The 19673-nt window shown below is 37.4% G+C and overlaps 1 protein-coding gene across 2 annotated transcripts in view; it reads right to left on the bottom strand.

Annotated features, from left to right (window-relative positions):
* Nucleotides 1-19673, bottom strand: part of LOC112151638 (guanine nucleotide exchange factor VAV3) — a 98385-nt gene that overhangs the window by 4432 nt on the left and 74280 nt on the right. Inside the window, exons 20-27 of one of the 2 annotated variants that reach the window (XM_024280659.2) lie at nt 17339-17469; nt 13858-13923; nt 11840-11874; nt 11601-11717; nt 8843-8930; nt 8423-8552; nt 2414-2494; nt 559-710 (exon numbers count right to left, since the gene is read on the bottom strand). In XM_024280659.2, the coding sequence (XP_024136427.1) occupies nt 559-710; nt 2414-2494; nt 8423-8552; nt 8843-8930; nt 11601-11717; nt 11840-11874; nt 13858-13923; nt 17339-17469 (800 nt within the window). The remainder of the gene's footprint in view (nt 1-558; nt 711-2413; nt 2495-8422; nt 8553-8842; nt 8931-11600; nt 11718-11839; nt 11875-13857; nt 13924-17338; nt 17470-19673) is intronic. The other variant, XM_024280660.2, reaches the window with a different exon arrangement.

The raw sequence follows: 19673 nt of genomic DNA, 5'->3' as shown, positions 1-19673 counted from the left end.
TGATCGTGTTAACGGTTGAAAAGTTACAGTAAATCAAAGAACTTAAAAACTGGAGCTCTGGTCTTAAACTCTTAAACTTCAAAACTTTGTTGAAAGGAACTCCAGAATTGTCGAATGAAAAGAGATTTCGGTTCACAATAAAAAAAAGCAAAGGTTCAGTTAAATTAAAGGAGAAAATGTATTAAACCAGCCTTTCAAATATGAAACTCAATATATTTTGTCAAGTAAATGAAGGTTCCCAAATGAGACTTTATTGGGGGGTTCTCTGATTGGCTAAACTATTACTGAATAAACTGTTTTGATATGAGGAAAATGTTTTCCTTGTGGAGTGAACCTTCCCGTTCCCTGAGCAGGAAGGACCTGTTGTTTTGAAGGTCTGACAGCTCTAAAGACAAACCAGGACTCCCTAAAGACTCGGCTGTCACTGCGTCTACTCCCAGGAGCTCCATCAAACACAAACATCTGGCCTCCTGAAGGAGCTCCTCCGAGCTCCAATGCAACTCATACTCGTCTGCCTTACAAACGTGCCGCGATCCGCTTGTGCACACGTGGACTCACCCTGCCGTTGACTTCGCCCCTCCACCAGCCATTGGCTCCGGTCTTGGTGTAGATCTTCACCACGTCCCCCTCCTGCAGCGACAGCTCGCGGGTGTCGCGGGAGCTGAAGTCGTAGCGGGCGATGGCCACGCCTATGACTTTGGGGGTGAGCACTGGAAAAAACAAAAACAAAGACCCGCCCTTGTTAATAAACACATGTCGCTTTACAAATAAGCACCCAAATTAATTAAAAAGAAAACACATTTTTTTTATTTAAGTATCATATTTTAATGTGTACAAGTCACTTATTTTTTAGCATACTTTGGTAGGGGGTGCAACTTTTTTTAAAATAAATAGGCTGTGTTAGTTATTTTTCTTCTAACAAACACTAGAGGGCACTGTAAGTGTCTGTATCTATATTCATTACAAACAGCAACGCAGAAGAAAAAACGCCGGCGAATACAAGGGAACTTGGCGATTTAAGGTGATATAAAGGTTACGTCAGAATTCCCATCCTAACCCCTAACTGCTAAATTAAATATTTAGTACCCAGGATTTTAAAAGCTATTCTAACACCATGTTCAGCACTTTTTTTTTGTTTTGTTTTTCTAAACATTTGATATGACGTCACCGATTTTAAGAAGTGAAAATAGAGTCAATATAAACATCTATTTGTGACTCCACTGTGTTCTGATGATGGAAATGTGGATGGGTTTATTAAAAATTGCATTTAAACACGTTTTTTTTCTGAAAACTTGTTCACGATGCATTGTGCTCTCTAATGTCGCTAATGAAGTGAGCATCGATGCAAGCTAGCTTTTCGCAAAGACTTCTGGGAAATTTCGAGTGCACTCGATTTTGGAATTGTAGATTCATAGAGCACTACAAAATGGTGAAGGACGTAGTGAAAGAGTTTAGTTGACTTGCTAGCGTGTTCTTTATATTTATGTCCAATCAGAGCCCCTGATCGCTCAAAGTTTAACTAGTTTAACTTTCAAAAAGCTGTGTAGCTGCACGTGAATGCAAGAGTTTCAAACGCCAAAGTCCATAACTTTAAACATTTACATAGACTGTTCAATGGGAGTGGTTGCATCATAGTTTGGTAAAAATAAGTCGTTTCTTGCACTAAGACTCACTATGAAACCCTAATGTTTTTCTCTTAAATCCAACAACGGATGTTGTCATGTTGCTCCCATTAAACCAGCTGTGGCGGTTGTTTTTAAGCTGCTCCGTTTGGAGCCCTCTGTTTCTGCGTCGGCTCGCTGCTTTTGGTTGAAGTGCTTCAGCTTCTGACAGCCGAGCTCGCCAGATTAGACGCCTCCTGTCGAGGAAACAGCTCTGTGAGAGACAGATGTGGAACAGGTGAGCTAGTTACCGGCGCTCCAACCCGCCCTGCCAGTCTCTCCCCAACCCCCCCACACTGCCAGACACCCACCGCTGGCTCGGCCTCGGCTGAGCTGACAGGTGGAAATGGAATGTCAGACCTCTACAACCCAGCCGTGGGGATGGAATATCTAATATAGAGGAGCTCTGTGGTTTTCTTTTTTGGACACTTCCACCTTTACTTTGACAGACACACACAATCACTGGACTGCACACACTTCAAAAGACTACCCCACAACATCATTTTTCTGCACAAACTGCGGGAAATAAACAGCCACAAACAGACCGGGACACACGCTGCACATGCAACTGTGAAAATGTCCTTTTCCCGGGCGTGCACACACCGCCACAGGATGAGAGATGAAGGGCGGGAGGAAAGCCGAAGCTGCAGCCGGCATGCCAAGCAGCCCGAGACATCAAAGGACGGAGACGGAGAGATTGACCGGCAGACGGACGGACAGACTGACAGACAGACAGACAGCGATACCTGTACCTGACCAGAAGGGAGCGGAGGAGGGAGGAACAAAGCTGTAGCCGGCAGCCGTTACAAGAGACAGGCCGCAGAGCAATGGGGCTAAGGCGGGGCGGGCCAGGCGGCGGGGGGGTGCGCAGAGATGAGAGAAGGGGAGGGAGGCGGGGATGGGGGGGGTGAAGGAGGAGAGAAAAAGCAAAGAGGAGAAAATGTGATACTTAAGAAAGAAAAGAACGAAGCAAATTAAGGGTCTTTTTTCAAAGGAAGTTTTAGTTAAATGAACCTCAAAGGATGCTAAAACCTTAGCGTCAGCGCCTCAGAGACATACATACACAATCTGCTCATATCTTACACAGTTAAATTTAGTTTTGTATTTACAATGACCATCTCCAACATTTTTCTGTATCTGACACTAAAAGCAACAACCACCAGAGGGCACTGTAGAGGAGTGTGTATTAGTATTTGTTACTGACAGTAACGCAGAAGAAGAACCAGAAGTCTGAGAAATTGAACATGAAGCTAAATACGGTTACGGTAGTGAAGCGGGCCTAAAATTATCATTTATTATGTCTTGCCTTTCAAGATGAAACGTCCATTCTTGATTCCGTATTGTGTTGAGCACATTTCTCCCAAAAGTGTGACTTAGTGGGAGCTTTTATCCTCCTTATTATGCATTTTTTTGGTCTGTGACTTGAAGTCCACACTGAGTTCTAGTACGGAAAATATGATAGTTAACATGTGTCAAGACTGTAAGATAAAAACCCTGACTCGACTGGAATGTCCTAAAAGGCTTTTTAAATAAAGTTTCAGTCAATTTTTCAAAATTTGATTTAATTTTATATTCAAACAATTGTTTGCAGTGTAAGTGAGTGTTAGCATGTTAGCTTAGTGCTTAAGTCAAATTCTGATGATGCTTTCCCCTTTTCCTTGTTTTAAGTTTTTAGACAAGTTGAAGCCCCGAAGCCTCGAATTGCTTCAAATTGATTGATTGAATGCTTTAAATGGCTTCAAATGGATTAAGTACCTCTTCATATTGCTTCAAAATTATTAATTGTTTCTAATTGTAGGTAATTGATTACTTGCCTTAAATTGATTAATTGCTTCAAATCGCTTCAAACTCATTAATTGCATTCTAATTTCTAAAAATTGATAACTTGCCTTAAATTGATCATTTGCTTCAAGTTGTTTCATATTGATTATTTCTTCAAACTACTTCAAATCGATTAATAGTTTGAAATAGCTTTACATTGATTAATTGCTTCAAATCGCTTCAAATTGATTAATTGCTTCTAATTTCTAAAAATTAATAATTTGCTTCAAATTGCTACATATTGGTTATTGCTTCAAACTGCTTCAAATTAGTCAAAAGTTTGAAATAGCTTTAATTTGATTAATTACTTGTAACTGCAATAAATTGATTACTTGCTTCAAATTTCTTCAAATGGAATCATTGCTTCAAATTACTTCAGGAAGATAAGCAAATCCAGAAGTTTTTAAAAAGGCTAACATTTTAAGCCAGAGGTAAATATCGATGCTGGATAGCCACTGCAGAAAAATAAGTGAAAAAAAATAACTTTTAATTTTGAAATGTATTTATCCTGTCTTTGTTTTTTGAAATGTAGTGTTCCTCAGGCGTGGAGGGAAGTGCCTTGCTCAAAGTTGCATCAACATTTAATGAAATAAACTAAATATTTAGATTTTGAAGATTTTTTTTTACAGTGTATTAAAAAAAATGAAACTGTCAAAACTGTTGTGAGTTTTACAAGAAATATTGAAAGTGTCAAAAATTATTAAATGAAAGGAAACACTCAAAAAGTCAAAACGTGCTAAATAAAATTCAAAAACTGTTTTAAAAATCAGCAAATCAAAACATTTAAAAAAGAAAAAATTGAATAATTTAAAATGTAGTTCTTTCTATTGATATGTTTTCTTGTTTTTCTAAATAAAATAAAAGTGCGACGTACATTGGCTCTGAAAGCGCAACCTCGTCTTCCTGTCAGGAAACGTTTGACAAATGGTGTAGGTTGTGATTTATTTTTTTACAACAAACGCAGAGAGACCAGCTGCGATGAGACTCCCGGGAGGAGAGGTTAGAAGCCAAACACTCAAAAGTCCACAGCTAAGATTTCGTTGCTGTGATCCATCCATCTTCTACACCCACTTAAGTGCAGGGGGGTCACCAGGTCCAGAGTGAGGTAACGCAGAATGACAGGCAGGGTGCGCCGCAGTCCATCAGCGCGCTAACACGCGAAGACAGACCGCCGCCGCACCCCCGCACCTACACGCCACCTAAAAGCTCTAATTAAGCCGACACTTGTGTTTTGGGCGCAAAGCAACCGGATCGTACGGAGAAAAGTCCCTCCGCCTGTCAAGTCGGACGCCGCCGAATGTGAAGTTTATAGAAAGTGAACCCTGACTCTAGATAAAACCAGAAGAGAGGAAGTTTTTCTGGAAGGATCTGAAGTCCAACAATTACTCAGAATCAAACCGATAACAAGAAGAGTTTCAAAGCACTGTTCCTCGTTAATAAAGTTAGGTTCAATAAAGGTTGGTTCAAATGTTTGCTAACAATTAAAAAAAGCTAAATTCCACTCTAGACAGAAGCTAAATTACTGGATAAAAACACCTGATAAATATTAGCGTCATCAAACTACCTCAAAATGATTGTTTTTGTATGTTTTTATAAGCTTGAAATACATTTATTTAGTTTTTTCATTTCATTTTCAAATCACAAGTGAACAAAACATAATTAAAAAGATTGTAAAATAGAAAATAAAAAGTCAATTAAAATAAATATTTACATTTTTAAGTACACACTGTAAATTTGAAGGACATTAAATAATTGTAAATTTGAAGAAAAATATTTCAAGTATTGAATGCCCTAAACAGAAAGTAATATATTAACCAAATTTTAAAAAAACAAGGATTTGATGTATTTAAAACTTGTTGGTCCTCTCAATTCCTTTCAGAGAAAAAGTCACTTTCAATATTGTTGTTTAAATTCCAGCATCAGAATTTTGTCTCAGAAACTTCTCAGTAAAAACTCCGCTGCCACCAACAATCTGCGCCGCAGAGTTCCCCGCCGCCCGAGGTTACTGAGATGCCGCCAGGCTGTACGGGCGTTTTAAATGAGCACTAATCAATGCACTGAGAGACGGCTCAGCGCACTAATGCCACCCAGGAATGAGTGATATGAAGAGGGATCGGCCTCCACTCAAGCAGCCGGGGAGGGAAACACACACATGTCTGAGATCTACACCAGAGACACACTTGTGATTCTCTAAAAGGTGAAAATCTATATGATATAAGTCCAATTATCCTTTTTTTGCTTTTGGGAGAATTCATAAAAATATCTTTAAAGGGTGATTTGAATATAGAAACTATGAGATAAAGTAGAGCCTGGCCAACAACAAGTGACTGGAAGTGAACTCATTTGAGCTGCTGCTGTCTCGACTTGTTTTTTATCAGACTAAACCACAGGCTCAGTTTCTGTAACCGTGTCTCTCGACTCCTCTAATCCGCGCTGCTTTAAGACATGCAGCAGCACGGCTCCAGAGGAAATTTCATTTGACTCTCATTGGGAAAGTCGGTGTGTCCGTTTGTATCTGATGAGCAGCAAATACTGCAGATTATGTCCTGATCGTGTGAAAACACGTTTTTTAGTTTTAAGATGCAATAGAAAAATACAAATATTTGTGTGGTGCAATTTCACTATGAAATTACCCAATCACAGATAGAAGAAGGAATTATGATCACTGCTCTCTCTCAGGGATAAATAATCTGTGAATGCAGAGGGGAGTCAGGTTTGCAGCAGCGATGACTGACGCGTCTGCAGAGTTCAGCAGAAACAGCAACTGCAGGCATCCATAATCATGAGAGCGCCGATGCGTTCAGGTACCACGCAAACTGTCAGAAACGTGCATGACAGAACAAATAAAGAAGACTAAGCAGTCAGGGAATTGCTAGTAGTACCACTTTTCTTATAACTGGAAACTAGTCCTGCTTCAGGTACAGATACTTTTCCTTGCATTGCAACTTTTAAATTACAATAATTAAAAAATATTTTTTGCTTATTTTCTGATTGTAGACCTAATAGAATATATCAGCTATATTTTAAGTATTTAAATACTTTGGGGGATCTAAATTGTAAATATGTTCCTACATATTGAAGTGGAAAAGCTGCAGAAAATTAATATCAAACCACAAAAACATTAGAAAATTGGAAAAATGTGGAAAAAACTTAGAGCACATACAAAAAAAAATAACAAAAATATTTGTAAAAAATTGAAATACACAAAACAAATATGAAGACAATAGAAAATATACGAATAAATAAATAAATACATTTAAAAAAACACAAAAAACATTAGAAAAACTACAAAAAGCATTAAAGAAAACACAAAAAGATATGAAGACATTATAAAAATTGCAGAAAAATTTTGAACAAATGCAAAATGATAACAAATCTTAGATAAGTAAAAAACAACTTACAAGTAAAATAAGTTATAACTTCAGAGAGATCCCATATTCACTGAGCTAGTTCCAATTCTCCATCTTTCATGATGTTCAAATCGATTTGATCTTTAGTAATCAGGCTGAGAGTGTTATCAAAACTAATACCATGCTCGGTGGACTCTCTGAGCACCGTTTGACAGATCAGTCAAACACAATTAAAACAGAGGAGACCGGACCCTTTAGGATGAAGTACCACTGATCAGCTCCTGGAAATCCACTGAGGTGCTCCTGCTTTGTGTTTTTACATGTCATTTATAAATCTATCTTAATAAACTTCTTCGTCTTGGTGTCAGAAGTGGGATCCCACTTAACAACACCAAGACGAGGAAAAACAACATTAGTTTGAATATTTTTTAAATAATTTAGAGCTGGATCATGATTCAAATTTTCAAACATGATTAATTGCATCATTTACTGTGATTAAGAGCATTTTTTAAGCATTAATGACTACAAAAATCTATCGTTAAAATAAATGTGCAAAAAAATAGAAATTATTTGTCAGGTACATGTAACAAAGACAAAGATTTTAATTTGTTCTAAACTTTTGTAACTTTTTTCATTTTCTTTTTTCACAATACACAGAAACAGTCTCAGCTTTTAAAAAAATGTTCTTATAAAAATACAGAACTTTAATTAGAGAACAATCTTGATATAAATTATTTTTAGGATGTAATTAATTCTAAGACAAAAACAGAATTTTAACACATACATTTGTTGTATTTGTAGAATTTTAATCATTTAATCATTGTCATAATCTCATAAACTATACTATGTCGCCATAAGGTCTCACTTCCTGTATAATTAAGCAATGTAAAATAAAAATATTTGTCACTTCAACAAATTAATTTGTAATATTTTCCCTATAAAAAACTACATCTAAAATCTGCTTTTAGTTTGTTTTGATAAAAACTCCAGGCGTTTTTAGCCCAAAGTGTCATCATGACTAACTCTGTGGTCTGATTGGCTCTCTTGGTGTTCCCTCCCACCTCTCACAACCAACACTTGCTCTGATTGGAGGGCATCACAACTGTGTATTTTTATGGCGTCCTTTAAAGCGTCAAAACTAGGGTTCCACGATAATATCGTTCACCGATAATTACTCACCACTCGGTATTTACTTGTGTTACTTGCAAATATTTTTTCTCAAGTATTTAAAGAAATATTGATTAATTATCGGTATCGAAGACTGGAAAATATCGGATATCCGTTATAAAAAGTAATTATCATGCATCACTAATAAAAACCTTTTGGTAACACTTTCATCACCCCAGAAGTATTTTTTTTATAATTCAATTATTATTTTTTGATTGTGTCAGGGAAAACATGTAGCTAACGATGATTGTGACAACACATTTTTACCAATAAAGTTGACAGATACAAAGGCAGTGACATTAAAAGTGTTGTTTTTAATTCAGTACTGAGTTAACACCTTAATATAAATTCAAAGTTGCTTTGAAGTAACAATACAGAGGGGTTTTAACGAGTGGACAGCATCTTGTTAGCAGCAGTACTCACTGTTTCCTCCTGATCGGTTGAAGCGATGCACGGCGGCGTTCTCCGCCTGTCGGTACGGAAACTGCAGGGTTGTGTCCAGACTCTTGAAGCCTTCTCTCAGGGAGTGGTGCTTATAGTACTCAATCAGCTCCTAAATCAATGCACAGGCACACATTCGTAATGAATTCAACAACTGTGCGTTACATTCACACAAAAGTGTCACGACTACAAAAAGACAAGTCTGTTCATTTGGACATCCGACCTCCTAGTCATCAGCATGAAGGGTAAAAGAAGACGCAGAAGAAGCTAAAGCCTATGCAGAGATATTTCTAATGCACACAACAGGGAAAAAGTGAAGCTTCATTAGCTGAACGGAATCATTTATTTATAAATTGCAGTGGTGGAATGAAAGAATAAATACAAGAGATAGAAAAGACTCACTAAAATGCTCCTGAACTTCTTGTTCTCTGCGATGTAGTAGCAGCCGTCCTTGGTCATGATCTTTATGTGTTTCACATCATTGTTGTACCTGTGGGCCATTGAATAAGTTATGAGTGTAATTTCCCTCTCTGATCACCACCATCGATTTGTGGCCGGCCTCTGGCCCTCCCGGGGAGCCGGGCCATTCCTCTACCGCGTGGGGACCTGGAGCTCAGTGGCCAAAGAGCGATGGGGGTTTAGGAGGGAATGTGTGTCCCTGCCGTTGTGTTTGCATTCACAGAGGTGGCTGATGGGAGCTTGGAGTGTGGAACACAAAGCCCGTTTTGAGACTTGTTCCCCACAACATCGCTTTGTCAGCAACAACAATCTATGTTTGTCTCGTTCCTTGTAGCAGTGTTGTGATGGAATCCAGGTCGCAGCTGGTTGTTCTGGACATTAGTACCACATTTGCACAGCTAATTACATGCTAATGTGTTAAAATTGTCAAATAAATGTTAATTGTTGTGTAGTTTTCTAAAATATTTTAGCACAAGGTTCAACTTTTTTAATACTAATGTCATCTTAAAATAGCATTTGTGAGCTAATTTAAGCTTCCCTACTACATTTTAAGCTAATTTAGCACTTAGCAATTTAATAACATTCAACATTATTAAGCAATTAATAATCACTTTTCCATTACTTTTGATATTCATATCAGAATTATCCACTAAGTGGTATAATCTTCAGTTTTTTAAAAACTTTAACAGTTTTTAGCTTAAAAGCTAAAGCTAACTTTAGCTTTTGACACATTATTTTAAATTATTTACTCAATCTTCTCACAAGTCTTTCAGCCAATTAAAAATATAAAAGTTTAATATGAGCATTAGTAAACATTTCACAGCAAATTTTGACTTTACTTTGCAACTTTTTGCTAATTTAGCATTACTAATAAAATCTCCACACTTTAGCTAAATTTGACTTAATTTTCCTTTTTCTATCCAGCATAATAACATCGTCCAACAATTGTTAGGTAACATCATCAATAAAATTATTAGTTTATATTAATTTAAACATTTGTAATGATTAGGGGTGTAAAATTATTGTGTTAATCTAACTAATTAACTACAGAAAATTTAGAGTTTTTAATCTATAACTATTGTTAAATATAAAACAAGTGTTCAACCGTTTAATTGTATGAACGTTTATTTTGACATCAACTGAGAACGTTTCTTACGTTTTTCGTGTCCCTGAACACATTGCTGTGACATCATCAATGTGCGACTTTGTAGTTCAAAACAAAATTTAACCCTAAAAAAGGCCATAACACCTCAACTCATACCTATTTTTAGGGATGAAGCCAGATGAGCCGTTCGTTATCATAAAATATTGGCACCAAAATATTGCTCTGATCACTTTGGACAGTAAACTGTGGAATAAAGTGTGTCAACATATGTATTATATTATTAATGAGAAGTTTGTGGTCAATATTTGTTGTATTGCTCATGAGTGTTGCTTCTGTTTTTTGATGTGTTCGATTAGATTACTCAGGATTTGATTATTTGTTTTTATTACATTTTTATCAGAATTATTCAAGATTGAAAAAAAAAATCCCTTTTGGTGGTGTATAAGTAAAGACACTTGTTAAAAGTACTACTTCGATTTATTACTATATAAAAATACCTCAAATTTAATGAAAATACCTCAAAATGAGGATTTTCACAACAATGATTAGGTTAGATTAAAATAGCTTAATTACAGGTCATGATTAATTAATGACTTATAATAATAATGATAATAATAATAATAATCGCATGACAGCACTATTTACAATCATCACCAACGTACATCTGGACTTTAATCGTACTGATAAACCCGGAACATTGCCTATTTAAAAAATACTTCAAACGCAACCAATTAATACTTTAAGCCATTTTATAATTTTTTTATGCAAATATTAGAAAGGAGCTTTTTTTAAACAATATAAACTCAAAAAGATAAAAAAAAATATGATTTTTATAGCTCATTACTTGCTTCCACTTGCTTTTAATTAGCAAATGTTTCAGGTTATCGTTGAAACCGCAGAGTATATTTGACCTGATCCCTGATCAGCATCTCGTTGGATCGAGTCCACTCCTCGCTGTGGTTAACCGCCCACTCAGGCTCGGGTTAAGTACATCACCCGTCCGAGAGCCTATTAAACCGGCTCCTCCAGCTCTGTGGTGCAGCTGGGAGTCGCATCGGGTCAATACTGTGGTTTGGCTAAAAGCTACCAGTGAAGGAGCGAGGTAACAGAAAAACAATAAACCCTAATTGTTTTTGTAGGTAGATAACAAGACGAGCTAATCGTTTAATCTCACAGTTGGGGTCGGAGGAAGACAAACAGATCGTATGGCACTGAAAGTCTCCTGAAAGGCTGATATGAATGTTTATGGAACCAGGATATCAACTGTGTTAAGGTCTATCATTATTGAGAATTTTACAGGGGTTGTAGGTACATGATAAGTAAATCCAGTAACTTATCTTGGTCTATTATTAATCTTCATTTAACTCAGACAAAATAAGACTTTCTCTTGCACTGAAGGTCTAATAACGCGATGACACCTTCAGGACAAACTGATGAGGGAGCCAACATGATGCATTTCGTGTCACTACAGACCGTCGAGTCATTTCCCCTAAATGACAACATGAAATTTCAATCAGCTGGGTCCTAAACGAGTTTAAGGCGGTGACGCATGTTAGTGCTAATTTGCCTCGTTTAAGAATTACACGTTGGACTTACTTTATGCTGATGGCGTACTCCGAGTACTCTTTGCTGCGATGGCGAACCAGGTAGGTGCTGTTGACTCGGTTTATGAGCTCCGCCTCTGCCTGCAGTCTCTCCATGGGACCTGCAAACCTGCAGCAGACAAAAAGCTTGTAAGCAGAGCTGTAAACTGCGAGCGTATGCATTCAGGTTGCCTTAAATGAAGCTCTCATCTGCTCAGAGCCCAAAAGCATGCAGGATGTGTGTGAACGTACCAGGGCTGGGAGGAGAAATCGACAGGCTTTGGGACCTGGAGCAAAAAAAAATGGACATGTGTTTTTGTTGTTGTTATTGACACTAAGCTCTCACTAATCTGACACAAACTCAACCCCCTTCAGCAGAAAAATAAGATGATGTCAGTGGCGCCAGAGCGCCGTTTCCAAACTCTTCTATGACAGACGCTTTTACGCAGAACAGCCTCAATAAAAGCGCTAAGTGCTCTCCTTATCTTTACAGCACCGAGACATGGCAGTAGGAGTTTATCAGCAGGAGGCCTCATACTGCTGACACAGCAGGACCGTCTGAGTTTTAAACACAACATGACAACCCCAGCGGTGGCAAACGAAGCAAAAACATTTCTGCTTAGAGTCCCATTTCAAGAAAATCACTGTTAGTATCGATCAAGAAATGACATATTTATCTGAAACATTTTGTGTTTCTTCCAGGTACACTGCAAAAACGCAGTGTTGCTAAATATTTTGTCTAGTTTCAGGTTCTTATTACACCTGATAGAAGATTCAACTAACTTAGTGAGATATAACAAAGCATTGCACACAATTTTTAAGTTTTCCTTGTGAAAAGTTTTTGTTTTAGAAAACAGACTTGCTCGGTTTAATGCCTTAGTCGCATGCACAGCCTCCTTGCACAGACTTAATTAAAGGGTAACCAAACAGTAAATCAGCTTTTTTTGTCTTTTGACCTCTATAAATGGGGCTTTAAAAGTCATGTCTGCTGATCTTTGCCACATTTTTGACAAATTAAAATAAACTTGTTTATTCCTAAAATTAGTCTAAAACTGTCTGTGTGCTGCCCCCTACATGTTGAAAGGAGGTATTACAACTGAATTTTGTGATTGGTCAACTGGTGTAAGTCCCACATCATTTCAGAAGTTTCACGCCATTATGCTCTCCTGAGTAAAAGCCTCAGCCATCTTTGATTCTGCAACGGTCGGACGCTATCGTGTTAGCTTTAGCATGACTCGTAGGTGTATAGCCTTCGGTTGTCGAAAATCTACTGGCATTCACAATTTTCTGGTAGACTTGGAAGTTAGACAACATTGGTCGAGTATAATCGGCGTTGAATCCAGTGAACTCCGTCCTGGTGATGGATTTGCAATTACCGTTTAACTCGGGATTGTTAGCTTTATACGTTAGCTTTTATTATCTTATGATGCTAGGATCCTTTTACCAGGGGTCCCCTTAGGTCCTCCAAATCCACAAGTTGTGCCAAGATATGTATCCCTGCCAGAATATGTATCTACTGTTGCTGGCATCGTTGATTTGTTTTTTATCGGTCATATTGTAGCCATTCTGTCGAGCATTATATACAGAGAAAAATCCTCAACCTCCACAGAGAGTTCTGTGGTTAAACCATAGTCATATCTTATTATCACTATATACACATCACACTATATCACAATATACAGTCAGTGGGTGAAACTGGCATCACTTTGCTCTGAAACACTTTCCATTAATTGAAGACACAGTGTAACCTCCCTTAGCCCCGCCCCGTTTTTGAAATTTTCAAATCTAGTCTGAGAGTGAGTCAGTCTCCATCTGTTCTGTTGTGTTACCCTTTAAAAATGCTTACGATGCGCCTGCGCCTCACCTACTTCACCCTTAATTGCCCTTGTGTTAAGTTTTTGCTATAACCTGTTGCCCGCAGCATACCCATAGATAAAACTTGCATGAACAAGTTTTTTTTACCTTAAAATTTCATGCGGAAATGTTAAGTCCTCTATAGATTCAGTGTTTATATTCTTTTTGCTAATGAAACTCATTAACGTTTAACCCAAGTGGTTTTTGTCGCGGAGAAAAGTAGTAAAAAGGTATAAAAAGTTGCTTTTCTTTACGTCAGAACGAGCTGATTCACATTGATAAACAACTTATTTCAAGAAATCACACCAAGACAATTTTTACTCATTTTTTCCCTTATGTGAAAAACATCTTCTATTTCATCTTCCTCAACTTGTTTTCAAAAAGACATTTTTTCCAGTGTAGAAAAAGCTGCTTACGCATGGACACGGCCGCACGGCTTCACTCGGGAAGAAGCCGACTTCTTTTGTCGCCAGGATTCTGCCCTGAAAGCACAGACACATAATTGCGTTACGCACATCTGGCCGAGCGCATTTTCATAACACAGGAACAATGAGCCGGCAGCGCAAATTCACAGCAGCAGTTAGCTGTCGCAGGAATTATTCCTGGCAGGAGGTGAGGAGTTCTTTAGTTTCCTCAAGATGATGAGCTTTGAAGTATATTTTTTTTCCTCTGATTATTGACACAAAAATCCCATTTTTGTTTAATTTGGACATTTTTTAAAGTTGAAAGGAAATGATTGGAAGTTTCAAACTCCGGCTTTTGTAATACAAACTCTAACGGCCGTGTAAAAACCATTTTTCTTGTTTATTCGTCCCTTGAAAAAGAAACAAAAGAGAAAAAAAAGAAGCCCCTTTTTAAATTCTGTCACAGCTCCAGTCGATAAGTGGTTAAGGCGTGCCAGATTCAAAGGGATTTATTCGTCACACGCTGCACACTCTTCAGGCCGTGCACGGATATTAGCCTCCTGCTGTGAAAGTCTGACACACAACCAAAAAAATATACATACATACAAAATGAATGAGGGAAGTATTTACCTGAAGCTGGGAGATGAGAAACACAACTAATCCAAACCTTAAAGTGCAGGAAAACTATTCTTTTTAAATTATTTTTTATAAACAAGAAGTAAGAAAGGACTTAACCTTGTTGAAATGTATCTAATGTACAAAAATACCAAACAAATCGGGGATTTCCCAGAGTCTCTTGACTTTAAACTATGAAGAGTTCTCCATAAAACTAATGAATACATAATAATTACCAATTACAGCAGCAAGGAATTAACCAGGCCTAATGGACCTTTTCTTTATTATGGATTCCAGATTAATTTCCAGATTTTTTTCAAAGTAAAAGTTGGTTTTAATCAAATCAAACAATTTGTTGTTTTCACTTTTTTTTTTCCTTTTTACGGAAAATAGAATCTATAAAATAGGTTAAAGCAAATTTCCTGTTCGCATGCTTATATATGCTGAAAGGTTGTCTTTGTTAGCATAACACTTCAATTTAAAAAAAGGAAAATTTGAATCGATTTTTGGAGTGTGTACTGACAAGAATCTGGCGATATGGTGGGTATCGCGATACATGTCCTGCGATACGATACATATCGCAATATATATCCCAAGACTGAACAATTTTTAACTTTTTTAAAGAGTATGATTTAGGAAAAAACATGTCTCATGTCTCATAACAACAAAAAGGCTGAACATTTAACACAAGCTGGTTCTCAATCTTGTTGTTTTGCTGTGGTGCTGAGCTGTCAGTCGGGTTTAGGCGGAAAACAAAAGTAAGACGCTGAAGAACACTCACAAATAATGAATTAAATATCGTCTTACAAGTGTCGCCAAATGAATAATCGCGATATATCACATTGAGGTAAAATGCGACTAGTTTGAATAACAGTGTGGCCTTGTAGGTATGACCACTTTGTTTGCCATTTTATACAAATCTACAATTCAAAATCCACAGCTCTGAAAATTTCCCGGAAGTTATTGCAAATAAACCAGGGTGCAGCAATTCTCACTAATTTGGCAACTATAGACCACAATGCATTGTCTTAAAAAAAAAAGTGTACATTTTTTATCTTTCTAAATCATCCAAGCTTCTATCATCAAAATTCATAAAAAGGCTTCATAAATCAGATCTTATCGAGTAGTGAGGTAGTTTGGAATAGCCAATCTGTGCTAAGAAAATGTATTGTTGTGTCAAATTTAACAAATATATGTAGGATAAAAGAGTGATTTAACAAATTAGCGAATATAACTCCATGCTAGCATAAAAAAATGTAGTTGTCGTTTTGAATGTTTGTTTTATACTATAATTAGAACAAATGACCAGTTTAGCTAACAGTTATCTGCTTTGTTTAGAAATTTGATGTAATTTCGAAGCAATTTTGTTCAATTAGTATGTTTTTAAGCACACACTTCCACACTTGAGCTAATTAGCTAGCTGCTAACTAAACCTGCTAGCTGCTAATTAGAGCAAATAGCTGCTGAGAAATGAGTCATGATTTCATGACTTTCTGACAGAAATTCATCCTTTTTTTTCTGTCAGAGTTGAAGACAACGGAATGATTTTAAAACCTTATTTAAGTTCAACAATTTCAAAGATGTTTTTCTGAAGGAACTTTGATCTTCTTTGCGGTCATCCTCTCCTCCTCGTGTTCTCCTCTCAAAGACTAATCATGATCAAATCTGCTTACACAGAAAAGGTAAACAGACGGCCGCCACTGAAAGAAATGAAATTACAGCGATCGATTCCATCTGTCACACATTCCTGGAACAGAAACGATTATGGAGCCGCCGCTGCAAAAGTGATGGGTATTGAATGTTTGCTAACTATGGGTGTGATGCTTCCTCCAGAAACACTTTCACACTCGCTTAATTGAATTCTTTCGGCATTTTAACCGTTTTTGATTAAAGTGTAGGGAGATTTGTTCGAATCGGATCATTTGAAGGGTATATGAGTGGCTTTACACACAGCAAAAACAGTCAAAATAGGGGAATTATTTTTGAATTTAAATCCTTCTTGGATGAAAATATGGTTTTGGTGTTTTTAACATGTACTCACTGTGTTTTTCTTATGATGTAAATCATATATTAAGAAAATTAAGCTTGAAAATGCCTTTCTAACGATTATATTTGTGGTGTTGAAAATATGCTGTGGGTCACAAGCTTCCGATCTACATGTGGACGAATAGATCCACGTACATTTTCCTCGTCCAAGCTAGCATCTGCCTCAAAACTGCACGGCTGGATAGCTCCAATATTGATATCGTTGCACCAATAACGTTAGGTTGGGGGTGTGAGGGGCTGTAAGCTAGCAGGAGAGCCTGCAAACGGAGAGTTCTTAGAAACGTAGATGGAAAAGGGGGCGGGGTTGCTCAGCACTAATGGTCCCGCCCACAACTCAGAGAGAAATTTCTAATAAAGTTTTTTTTTTTTAATTTTAGCTTAAAAGGCTGAAAGACAACTCGGAACAATTTTTAAAAAAGATCAAAAACATAATCAGAGTGGAATTTAAAATGAAATATATAAAAAATGACAATTTGATTAAGAATTTGTTTAATAAAGACATTAAGAGTTACTTTTAAGTCTTAAAAATTACCACAAGCCAGGATGTTTTCTGAAACTCTCACTAGTTACTAAAGTTTTTAAGCGGTGCTTTTAATTTGTAGTAGTATAAAAGTGTAGAAGTAGTAGAAAAACTTTCTTAAAATATTTGTTTCTTTTCTTCTGTAAATCCAACTTGATTACAAAATTCTTTTTAAACTTCAAACCACGAGTTCTACCTGGATGAATTGAAGTGACGGCATAAAACCAGCATAAAACCAAAAATTAAGAAGTTTAAACTAAAAATATCTTCACAAACATTCTTTCAAATATGAAGCTAATTAGTAACACTCACCTCCCACCATCGGCTCTGCAGGTCAGCACAGATCAACTCAATGATGTCCCCCGTTTGGATGTAGAGGGCGGGGCCAGAGGCGGGGCTTGGGATGCCGCTGTAGTTGGTGACGGCGAGCATTTTGGGTAAACCTGCGATGATTGAAAACATCATGTAATGATGAGTCAGATGTCTGATTGTTTTTGCTGAAATTCGCAAATTTTAAGAAAAATACAACTTCTTAAAAAGAAAAAGAAGAAGGCAAGCTTCAAATTTAATACAATTATTTAAAAAATGTAACAATATGAAAAAATTCAATAAATTGAACATTTACTGATTAAATTGCAAACAAGTTAAGAAAAAAAAAAGTAAAATGCTGATATAAAAAATAAAAATGGGGTTTCTATCTGCTTTTTATCTGTTTCCGTGGAAACCAAATTTAACACTTTTGTAACAAATAAAACAGAATAATTTAAAGTGTCACTGCTGGTGTAAAAATTGGGTAAAAATGATTATTTTTCTTCTAAAGACCATGTTTGGGTTTAAAGTTCAAATCCTGATCATCACTCTGATCTTGTTTTCCATCCTGACGTTTCTTAATCTCAAATCAACTTTGCTCTAAGTCAAGTGGCGAGAAAATCCTCAAAAGTGGCGCCAAGGAAACGAGTCGCTTGCAGTTTAATTTCAAGCGTAAAAAGTGTGGCGAGGAGCAAAGAAGTCACTGGCGGCAAACACAACTACTGTATCTCTGCCTTCTCCTCCTTCGGGACCAGCGCCCCCGCCTGAAACGGCGCTCCAGAGACAAAGAGGCGAGGAGAATGGAGTCTCGGGGGCGCCAATCGCATTCCTGCCCACACGAGGACGGGCCACGCGTTAGCGCACCTTTGAAAATAGACAACGAGAGGAGCGTTTTAAAGATTATAAAACGCCTCGGGCTGAGGCAATCAAACGCCTATTGATTTTAACGCCGCTTCAGTCAGAAATCATTTTCTGCAGCATAAATGAACGGGGGATGGGGGGGGGCGGGTGAAACGATTAAAGAGTCTTCCCGCCGAACCGCCTGCTGCATGTCGCTGCCGCTCTTTCACTGGACCAGGTCATACGTGTACCTGTTGTGGTAGCACACTTATAGTCTGAGATGATTAAGCAGTTTACTAGAAACAAACTGTCCAGCAGCAAAAACAGCAAAAAAATCAGTTTTTCCCCCAAAGATTAAAGCCTTTGGTCAGACTGTTTGTAACACGTTACACGCATTAGAAATGTTAGCCACTTTAAGCGTACGCAAAATATCTCCAACTTCCAACGTTGTTTGCAACTGTCGGGTTTTTAAAGAGTTAATGAAAGCTTTTTAACATACTTTTTGTTGAAAAGGCTCTTAATGTGAAGGAGCTCTTAATTTGAAAGGGTGTTTGGACGTTTTCCTTTTCCTGAGGGAGGGTTTTTTAGCACTCCATGTGGCAGAAGCAGCTAGCTGCAAAGGAAGCAGGTTTTCTTTCTCCTTAAAGTTTGACCCTTTTTTATCTTCTGGGTTTTTTATGGGAACTCCAAAGATTCAGTAAATGACCAAAGTTAGTACTTTCTGTTATGTTTACACCTCTTTTGTGCCAATTCCTGTTTTCACTTATTTATAGTAAACTTACAGTTTTCATTTTGTGCATTTATATGAATAAGTTTATATCCTGAGTTGGTTTGAGTTGACTGTGAGTGCCGTTAATTACCAGGAGAAAGTCTAGAAGTTGATTGTTTAGTGGGGGAGGGGAAAGCAGAGCTGCATGCCACGTGAGAGTGAGTGTAGGAATTTATTTGAACCAGCAGGGGGCACTAGAAGTTCATATACTTTGGTTTATTCCCAAATCTGAGGAGAATAGTTGTTTTTAAATGCCTTCACTGCTGTAAATGTTTAGTTATTTGTATTCTTATCTGATTTATTTTACATATTATATTAAGTCACATCATTTATTATTATTTCAGAAACTGTGAACACCCTGAGTTCCTAATAAATGGTTGTGGCTGAAGAACACGTCGCCTTTCTTCTTCTTCCTGTGCTCTGACCGGCACCGCATCTTGTCCTCTGCCAAACCTAAACGAACTGGTGTTATTCCCACCTCCCCAACACTTTTATGCTATGTTACACTTTTACTCTTTGTAATTAACAAACTAATGAAGGCATTTTTATATATTAACCAACATGGAGCTCCAGACGAGTTGAAACCAGTTCGGGGGTGCTTCAAGGACCTACTAAGTACTTTTCCACTGAAAAACAAATCTACAAATGATCTTGGTGCCAGGAGCAGGGGGACGGACACTGACCACTCAGGAATTAGACTTTGAGAAAATGACCCAATCAGGTATTAAA

The sequence above is a fragment of the Oryzias melastigma genome, linkage group LG20, assembly GCF_002922805.2.
Source record: "Oryzias melastigma strain HK-1 linkage group LG20, ASM292280v2, whole genome shotgun sequence".
In the NCBI taxonomy this organism is placed as follows: Eukaryota; Metazoa; Chordata; class Actinopteri; order Beloniformes; family Adrianichthyidae; genus Oryzias; species Oryzias melastigma.
The sequence above is the reverse complement of the archived record's forward strand: the minus strand, read 5'-3'. Positions and strand labels throughout refer to the sequence as shown.